The sequence below is a fragment of the Clytia hemisphaerica genome, unplaced genomic scaffold (genome assembly GCF_902728285.1).
Source record: "Clytia hemisphaerica strain Z4C2 unplaced genomic scaffold, Clytia hemisphaerica genome assembly, whole genome shotgun sequence".
Classification (NCBI taxonomy): Eukaryota; Metazoa; Cnidaria; class Hydrozoa; order Leptothecata; family Clytiidae; genus Clytia; species Clytia hemisphaerica.
In genome coordinates, this window is record NW_027103950.1 from 401200 (window position 1) to 411566 (window position 10367).

General features: G+C 35.2%; 1 protein-coding gene across 1 annotated transcript; it reads left to right on the forward strand.

Annotated features, from left to right (window-relative positions):
- The first annotated feature begins 302 nt into the window (after positions 1-302).
- Positions 303-9489, forward strand: LOC136810094 (uncharacterized). The gene is made up of 4 exons (XM_067066670.1): positions 303-456; positions 1146-1300; positions 2004-2144; positions 8914-9489. Exons 1-4 carry the CDS (start codon positions 451-453, stop codon positions 9158-9160), a joined length of 549 nt encoding a protein of 182 aa, XP_066922771.1. The 5' UTR covers positions 303-450; the 3' UTR covers positions 9161-9489.
- The last annotated feature ends 878 nt before the right edge of the window (positions 9490-10367 follow it).

A 10367-nucleotide genomic window follows, 5' to 3' on the forward strand; every position in this document is an offset into this window, starting at 1 on the left:
AGCGGTTTCCTTATTTTTGAGGACTGCATTTTTTTTGAATCATAAATGTGAGCACCCTGCTTCATGAAAAATTCTAGCTAAGAAACCAAATATCGTACATAATTCAATATTGGTTTTTTATATGTAGACGAGAAAAGGGCTCATACTCCTAGGCTAGGAGTTTCTCCTAATGCAAATGGTGACGTCAAATATGCATTTTAATAGATCTGACGTCAAATTTAGCGTTAATACTCTGAAAAACGTCAAATAAACTTTATGAAAATCAAAATTAGAAAAACTAATTTCCATTCACTCAACTTGACTTCGCCACTACCACCAGCTCAACCACAGCACACCACAACCTTTGGCTGAAACAACGATCTATCGCCGCTGATAAACTTCGATACATCCTAAATCACATACTAATACCTTTTATATCTCTCACAAGAAGAACAAACGCTTCTGTATAAAATGGAGGTATACCGTTATTACCTTTCGCTTTTTTATCTTATCTTAGTTTTTTTTGTCCTTGGTTGGGGATATTCTTAATAAGATTCATCAAAAGGTGGGTGCACTCCGCTACTTAATTACTTAACGAAATAGGCAATTAGAGATGGGTTGTAAACCTATACACGTTTTTTCATGAGAAAATTAAAATATTTTGAAGCCTTCGGATGCTGGCAACATTTTGGCCATCGAAGCCTTATGTTCTTTTATAGTTAGTTCTTATAAAAAAGTAAACTACCGAACCATTGAGTTCAAAGCACTTAAGAAGCTACAGTTGAAACTCTTGGATGGGAAATGAAACGACTTATAATAGACCTTATCGGAGATTTTGATTTTTCTAAAAAAGCGATGCATTATGGGATTGTTTCGAGTGTATTGCAATAGAATTCCCTTGAGGAATTCCTAAGAGATTTCCATTGTAATACACTCGAAACAATTCCACAATGCATCGCTTTTTTAGATTTTATCCCCATTTAAACCGTGTGACCCGTGTGGTTTTCCCACAAACACGGAATTGAATTAAGCTATATGGGCAATTTGACAAATAGTCGCGTAAAAAAAAGAAAGCGCTAGATTCTATCTACCATTCGGGTTTTAAACTCAATGCAACTAACCCAGCTCCATTATCTCCAACTTCTTTGTTATGTTATACGTTTTAGGCTAGTCAGAATTATATCCCCCAACAAGATAGCAACACCAATGAATCTAATAAAGTTGTTCTCGGCAACAATACGGAGAATGCATTTCCAGAAAATACGTTTAACCAAAATGTTGAACCTGCTTACCATGCTGCTTCCTTAAACGCTTGTGAAAGGTAGGTTTATCAAGTTTTTGTTTATGATAATGTAGAGTTGCTTAAAACTTTCTAATCCCACTGAAAATACTTCTAGGACATCGCGCTAACCTATACAATTAACAGCGTGATGATCCCGCTGAAATGCGATGGAAATGTTTTCAGATAAATGAAACTGTTTTTTTCAGCAATTTAAATGGCAACTAAGTTTTTAGATTATAATAATGATCCTGAATATTTAACATGGAAAAAGAGCAAAGATACTATGCTGGAAAATTAAAGTTAAATCTAACTGAAGACTACTGTTCTAAATTAAAGAAGCGATGGCCAAGTGTGTTTCTCGGCTCGAATACCGCTTCTCCCAGGTTCTACTCAATTCAAATAAGCTAAGCTTACTGGCTAATAGGCCCCATAAATACAATTGAAAGACTCTCTTAAAGTCCTAGATCACTGAGATATCCTCGTAAAAATACTGACTCGACTCTCTCTAATTCGAATCACTATTATTCGAATCTGTGAAATTCGAACTAAAGCATCCGTCTCCTCAGCTGGAAAGTTGTATACATGAAAGCACTCTCCATAATTCAAATTTTTCTCTTATTCGAAGAAAATTCTCGGTCCCTTAAAGATCGAATTAGAGAGAGTCAACAGTGACTTTTATTGCTAAACCATTCATTTTAAGAAAGTTTGTATAGTTCTAAAAAAACTCACTTTCTTTTTTCAGCGACGGGGAATATGAAGACGATGTTGTCGGTACAATCACGTATGCGACTCCTGTCATCAATATATTCATATCAGCAATTATTTCGATCGGATTAATATCGATCGGATTGTACACGCTGTTCAATAGTTTCTGTCCAGATCTGTAAGTATATAGTGGTACATATTTTTTGATTCTTAACAATTTTCCTAGAATACCACCTAAGTGCAATTATGACCGTATTTTACAATTGCAGGGTTTATTAAAGATAGAGAGGGTAACGTGCTTTGGAGAGGGTATTTAATTCTTATCATAAAGCCCTTGAAATGAAATCTCAAATTCATTTTACCAACTTTTACTTGGATCAGCAAGTCAGTACGTTTTAAACTTTTGTGGGAAGCTGCCACACAGTAGCTTGAACATTAATATTTTTGTCTGCTGCTTCATAAATCATATTTTTTTATTTCTGCAACTTCACGTAAGTAAATCTTGATGGTTTTTAGTGTTGTGAGATGATTTTATTGTTAGCAGCCCCCTGATAATAATCTTCTTTCCCTCCTTTCCTTTGAAATCATAGTTTTCCCAGGAATAAAACATTTTCCCTAATCGACCTGTCGAAAGGCATCATGGCATCTCTTTGTACAATAAAGTTCGGATTTATCAATAACCCAGACGGGGAATATGAAGACTCGGATGTTGTCGGTACAATCACGAAAATATTAATAACAGGTGTCGCGTATGTGATTGCATATGTGATTCAATCGCATACGCGACTCCAGTCATTAATATATTCATGTCAACACTTTCGATCGGGTTGATTTCATTCATCTTATACATGACGTTTAATAGTTTCTGTCCAGATCTGTAAGTTTACAGTGGTACATATTTTTTTTTATTCTTAACATTTTTCCTATAATGCCACCTAGGTGCAATTATGACAATATTTTACAATTGCAGGATTTATTAAAAATATGGAGGGTACACGTTTTTTTTTTTATTAGAACACCTAAAATTTAGCTGAGCCTGGATGTGCTTATTTTTTTTAGCAATTTTCAGCCTAAAATGTTCTTAGATGCGTTCTTAAATTTTCAGACTACTCTAAATCGACAATATCATGCAAAATAAAGAGCACTTAAAATTGGTAAAATTTTGACAATATTTGACTCTCGATTTAGAAAATCCATTCCTAAGTTTGTTTAAAACTATGCTTGAAAAAAGGAAAAAATTGTAGTTCTTGTCATTTTTTTCCAAACTGAGGCTGGGCATGTTCTTACGATGTTCTTAATTTTTCGACGAATTTCAGCCTCATTGTTCTTATAAACTGGGTTCTAATAAAAGAAAAAACGTGTAACGTGCTTTGGAGAGGGTACCCTTTTTCATCTCCTCTCCTTTAATATCATATTTTTCCAAGAATGAAAACTTGTCCCTGATCGACCTGTGGAAAGACATCATGGCATCTCCTTGTACAATAAAGTTCGGCTTTTTCAATAACCTTTTAAAATTTTGAATTTACTCAAAACTTATGGAACGTAGAAACTTTCAATATATTTTTTTCTTTACTAATGTTGAAAGGAACTCAATTGTTCGAGAACCATGAAATTACCTCAGGGTGAAGGCTTAGACTTTCTAAAATGGTAAGGTCAAACTTACTTTAGTAACTAACAGGAAAGGCTGAAACTTCTTCAAATACAAGAAAGGATTCAATTTTGCAACGGCTGAAGAAATATATTTGATTAATCTTTACGTTTTGTTATTTGAGGATACTGGGTCCAAAAGTTAAACTACAATAAGCCTCTTGTCACACCTCTGATCGCTCATTCCCTAATAAGGCGAGAGTCGCATCTCCTATATTTAGGCTTTGAAGCCACGTTTTGTCGATTTTGCGTATATTTTTTGCATCTGCTTTCTTCCTGATCGGCTTGCTGAATGGTGTTGTAGCATCTCTTTGTTCCATAAATTTCGTCTTTTTTCAATAACCTTTTTAAAAGATTTTGAGAATATTCGAAGCTTATGAGGCGTAGAAGCTATCAATATGTTGCTCCGAGTGTAATCTTTCTAAAATCGTTGAATTTATTCCAAACTTTAACGAGCGTAGGAAGCGTTAAAGCTGTTAATAATTATACCAGTGTTTACTGATTTTGAAAGGACCTGACCCGTTCGAAAACATGAAATTACCATACCACAAGTAAGCTAAAACTTCTTCAAATAGCAAGGATTCAATCTTGCAACGGCTAGAGAAATATATTTGATTAATTATATTACATTTTGCTTGTTGATATTGAGTGTGAAGTCAAATTAGCCTCGTTTCATAACACTTTCATTCCTAATGATATTCATGGCGACAGCGCCTCTAGGCTGCTGGCATCCACTAACGGATTCGTGCTCCTTATACTACTTATACTACCTGTGGTTTTGTAGAGGTCTGCGATTCAGACTACAGCGCCTCCGATCCCTTATTCCACCGCCCATTTACTTTCTTACACACTGCAATTGGCATTGGCATAAGCAATAATTTACCCTAGATGTTTAAGATTTTGATTTTTTGCCAAATGGTCAATCAAAATAGACATTGAGACTTATATATATTATATCTTATTATTCGCATATATCTTATTATCTCTTTATTGTTTCCATTTTGAGTAGTTGAAGATTTTATACTTCTAGAAAAAAACCGTGCACCCCCTGTTGAGGAGTCCATTTCCGTTCCAAGGGGGTATGGTGTGAAATGCAGTGGAATTCCATAGCAGTAGACAAAAATCCGTCAAAAATAAGTGGAATTCCATGGGGGTAATGAATGAAAATCTGTAAAAATTGGGAATTCCAGAGGGGTATGATCCTAAAATTGCCTGGAATTCCAAGGAGGTAGGTCACAAAATGTTGGAGCTCCTCAACAGGGGGTGTACGGTTTTTTCTGGAAAAGCCCATTATCTATGTTGCAGAAGGAAGTTATGATTTTTAAGATTTGTGCTATTACGCTGGGAAAATCATCAAGTTTCCTTTGTCCAAAGTGAGATTAATCTTGCCTGTTTGATGACAGGGATGTAGGATTTTGCTTAGGACATGGTAAACTGATACTTTGCTTAGGACATGGTAAACTGATACTTTGCTTAGGATATGGTAAACTGATACAAAGTTGCAAAGTTAAAATCATTACTGGATTTATTCAAAACTCATTGGACGTAGAAGCTGTCAATGTGTTGCATATTATGTTGCTTTCACTGTTTCGTGATGTAAATCTCTCAGTCAGCATAGAATTTAGCTTAAACTTTTCTGAATAGCAAAAATTGCATCTTACAAGACAATTCATCCCAAAATCAGATTAGAAATTTACTTTGGACATAGCGACCTGAGATTCTATAAATAATTACAAAGTTTCTTTCATTTTACAATCAGACTTAATATTGATCAATTAAGAACAAGCAGAACAAAAAGCGTTTTATGACCCTTTTTATCTTACCTACCCGTTGGTGTTAGGGGACCCTCAGTGGTTTGCGTGAATGCGTGAATGGGCTTCTTCACTTGCGCGAATGCGTGAATTGGAAAGCTTTGCGTGAACAAAAAACATTGCGTGAATGAGTGAATTTGGGAAAAATATTTGCGTGATTGCGTGAAATGAAGGTCCACTGGGGGGAGCTATGTTAGGGACCCACCGATCTTTCTTTCGCGTGCCTTTTTCAACCAATGATTCAATTCTATCTAATTTAATAACCGTTGAAAAGATGATTTATTAGTAATATAAATTAATTTGGAAAAAAATTTACATAAAAGAAGACGAATGGAGATGAAAAATCAAGAAGAGGAAACAACTTGAATTATCTTTTTTGTTGGTGCTCTGGAAACTTCTTTTTTGGTAGAGAGGAATTCTAGCTATATAATCATTTTTTACTAATAATTAATACATCGAGAGTTACAGCTTTTGGGAGGTAGCTTGTTGGAATCAAAAAGTTCTGTTTTGCTGGGTTTTTTTCACTTCATTGAGCCGTACCATCGTAGAAGAGTAGATCGTTTTAGTATAGTCCATAATCAGGTTTCATTTTCAACTGTTTCAATGCACGAATCAGCACTTGCGGATATCTCTTGTGGGATTTACAAACCCAGCTGGCACACAACGTTGTTTTAACGTTCATCTAACGTTAAATGGACGTTGTGAACATTAGTTTTACGTTGAAAGAACGTTATGTGCCAGCTGGGAAGGTTATTCAGATTAATACCTGATATTAATCAACTCAGACATTTAGTAAAACCCTAAAATACTATATGTACGACTTTACTGTACGACTCGTTGCCAGGGGGCACTGGTATTGGGGCGGTCGAAGTCCGATGATCTTTATCAAATATGAATGTTTTGTAAATTTGGCACCCTATTAGAGCGAAAATGAAGGATTTCAGTCTGAGGAATGCCAAAAATGACTAAAAGTAGACAGAAAATTAAAGAATCTTTCTAACTTCCACCCTAAAAATTGTCCAAATGCTGTGACTCAGGCTTTTTGAAATTCTGAAATTGTTTATTGGTTTTTAGTTAAAGGTTTCGAGTATCGAGACTCAGGGCCATCTTGAATTGAATCATTCAAACTAGGTTGTTTCGAGTGTTGGTAATCGAATCCAGTAACAAAGTGGTACGGATCTGAATGAGAATCTGACGGATGATGTTTGAAATTCTAAACTTGATGTTGCTTTTGCAAAAGGTTTCAAGCAATCAGACTCAAAGCAATCCTGGATTGAATCATTCAAACCAGGTTTTTTTTGGTGCTGATAATCGAAGCCAGTGACAAGTTGTAATATGGATATGTTTGTTTTCCTAGGGATTAAGTATAATAAAAAGGTACCATGAAAATGAAAATGTTATTGTTCTCTGAAAGGGATGCATAAATTATGCGGTGGGGATGACAAGCTGAAACAACGTATTTTGAGATGAAGCTGATTGCTCAGAATGCTTGAAATTTTGAAATTGAAGTTAGTTTTTAATTAAAAGTTTCGAGTAATCACACTCAAAGCCATCCTGAATTGAATCATTCAAACCAGGTCTTTTTTGGTGCTGATGATCGAAACTAGTGACCATATGGTACGGGTCTGAACATGAAGCTTGATCATAAAGTTTAAAATCCTAAAATTGAAGTAATGACACGAATGTAAAGATGTTATGGCCCTTGTGTGTCCTTACGCGTAATTTTAATGACCTGAAACATCGTATTTTGAAAGTGTTTAAGCTAACCGAAGATGTTTGGAATCCTAAAATTAAAGTAGTGAGATAAATTGAAAAATTTTATGGTTGTTTTATCCATCGCCTTGAACTTTTTGACATCCTTGTTTGAAAGGGATGCAAAAATTCTGCGATGGAAATAATGACAGGATATACTCATCCACGAGTATGAACAAGAAGCAGACACAGGGTGTTTGAAATTTTAAGATTAAAGTAGTGACAAGAATGGGAATATGTTATAGTTCTTATATCCCCTCGTGTGATTTCATGTGGACCCTGTTTGAAAAGGGTGCATGGATTATGCGGAGAAAATGATTACCTGAGACGTCTTATTTTGTTAAGATCTGGACAAAAAGCTAACCTAGAATGTTTGAAGATTGAAATAGTTACACTAATGGGAACATGTTGCGGTTCTTATATCCTCTCGTGTAATTTCATGTAGCCCTGTTTGTTGATTTTTCGATAGGTCAATTCTAAATGCAATTTTCGGTTTTGGCAAAAGCAACATAAGTCATGCTTGGGTTCTTTGAAGGCTCTTTTCAGATTCTTATTGAACATTTTTGTTGATAGGATTTGTTTACCAGCACTAGAGACATCGTAAATCGATTCATTCGAATTGAGATGATTTTGAAGCTGTTAATCGAGTCCAGAACATGTCTGTAAGGAAGTTGCTCCCCTCCTGATAATACATAATGTTTAGGGATTTAAAGACAATGATTCAAAATCGAGTATGGTCCTTTTCTACGGCTCTACGCTAAATTTTTTAATTTTTTTTTTTTTGTCGTTTGTCAACTGTAAGATTGTCTGTTCGTCGATTTGTCAGTTCTGGCGTTTTGATTTTGTAAACATTTTTGATGATTTTTAGTTCTTTCGCCGTGATAATTTGTCGATTTGCCACTTTTGTCCTTGTCCTTGTCCTTGTCTCGCTGAGTTGGTGATATGATTTCTTTTTTTCGTGGTTTGAAGGTTTTTACTTTTGGCTCAACATGCGTTTTTTCTCATTTTTAAATAGTTTTTTTAGATATAGTATACTGGTTGTTTCACCAGTTTTGTCAGGAAGTAGAGGATTTTATGATGGTTGTAGCACCCTGCTCAATCGGTTAAAATACTTTTACAGAATTGGTTGTTATGTTAAAAAGTTAGAATACGTTTTAATATTACATCCCTGTCTCACAGCCCCGGTGGACTTCTTTTCACAGTGGGGTTGAAAATCTTTATCCACATCGCAACAGGAATAAAAATTCTATTGTTACAAGAACAAAAACTTCAATGGCAACTTCTGCTGGGGAAAAAACTTAAGCCAGATTTAGCAGTGAGGTAGGGGGTTCCACCGGGTCTGTGGCACAGAGATGTAATATTTAATGCATTTAGGAAATATCCGACGGTTTCATTGTCAAGAGAACGACATTTAAATCCTCTTTTTAACAGGGATGTAGAGGGATCAACAGCTGAGAAAAAGGTGATCAGGAAGTCTATATTGTTTACTAAACCTCCATGTCACAAACCCTTTAAGACCCCCACTTCACTGGAAAGTTTATCCTAAGTCTGGTCCCTGTTAGGAAAAATATTCGACAGTCAAAGTCTGTTGAGGAATATTAGGTAATGGTTTTGAAGTCTCTAAGAATATAAATCCCTCTCCAATTGTTGCACAGCTTCAAACTCTGAATCACGACTTCTTCTCTTTATTGTAATTTTTTAAAGAAATTTGAATTGATTTATCATTCTTTTTTCCAGATTCAATGGTTTTTGGCAAGAACCTGAACCGACAACTATGGTTACCATCTTAGAATATTGCCAAGATGCAATTGATTATTTAATCACCATGGTTACAATGCTGACTCAGAACGTGACTGTTGCTTTCAGCTGGTTCTGGAAGCAACCAGAGCCAACCGCATACGAAAAATTTACGATTTTTTGGGAACAAGTTTTCATATGTATTGCAACGAACCTTCAAATGCTGGCAAACCAAATAGCCGCCTAAATGGTGGTTTAAACCAAGGACAGCACGTATTCCCAACCAACTCATGCATTTATATAATTTTTTATATTTTTTTTTTATTTCTTTGTAATAAAAATTGCCTGTTTAGGATTGGAGGTCTTTTTGAGAGTATAGGCTACAAAAGTTGCAAAGGTCGAATGCATGTTATGATTTACGGACATTGATCGAAAAACATTATTTTTCAATATTTTCTTTGACTTGAACTGACTTTCTAAAGTTTGGGTATTTCAATTTTAATTCTAACAAATTAACACCATCATAAAGTATGAATGCTTTAGTTTTTACAATCTAAAATGACAATTGCATCGCATTTCTTCAAAAACGCCCTCATTAAATCATAATTCAAATTGAAATATCTTAGCCTGAAAAAACCATTCCTGTTCAAATATTTTTGCGTGACGTTGATTGTTACGGCTCTCCATAGGCTGAGACATTTCACTTTGCATACTGAAAATTAACATCGTAAACGCCCTCAATATTCAGAATCCAAATGGGATTATCTCAGCTCTGGAGAGCCTTGTACATTTTTACTTCACTTTTAATGGATAATTGATGGGAATAAAACAATTTTCATAACATATAGTCGATCTTTATCTTTTGTAACCTATACTTGAAAAATTGAGCTCCAAAGCTAAACAACACTAGGAAAATAAAAAAAAATTTTGTGTCAATCTCATATCTGGAAAAAAACTCCGATTTCCAGCTGGCACACAACGTTGTTTCAACGTTCATCTAACGTTATATGGACGTTGTGAACGTTAGATAAACGTTGAAACAACGTTGTGTGCCAGCTGGGTTCCAAGCAGGAAGGTTAGTCATCCGATATTTTTTATCAAACTGACTTTAGGGTAATTGAATTCACTAAGACACCTCCGAACCAAAAAACGATTATTTTAGGATCTTAACTGGTACCCAGATGCAGAAATTTTCATCCGACACGCCAAAGCTCTAAAGACCGTGAAAATAGTTCGTCAACATCTAGAAGGTTGAGAATTTCGCTAGACCACGAATATTGGATAATATAGGACACTGAAAGCGTCCTATTTAACATCCTGCTATTGAATTCCAGCTGGCAAATAACGTTGTTTTAAACGTTAATCTAACGTTATATGGACGTTCTGAACGTTAAATGGACGTTGAAACAACCTTGTATGCCACAATCAAAGTCATAGTATTTGAGAAAAAAAGG

Coding starts and splice junctions, on each gene's coding strand:
- LOC136810094 (XM_067066670.1), top strand. Junction 1,301..2,003: donor TCCTTAAACGCTTGTGAAAG/GTAGGTTTATCA, acceptor TTCTTTTTTCAG/CGACGGGGAATATGAAGACG. Junction 2,145..8,913: donor AATAGTTTCTGTCCAGATCT/GTAAGTATATAG, acceptor TCTTTTTTCCAG/ATTCAATGGTTTTTGGCAAG.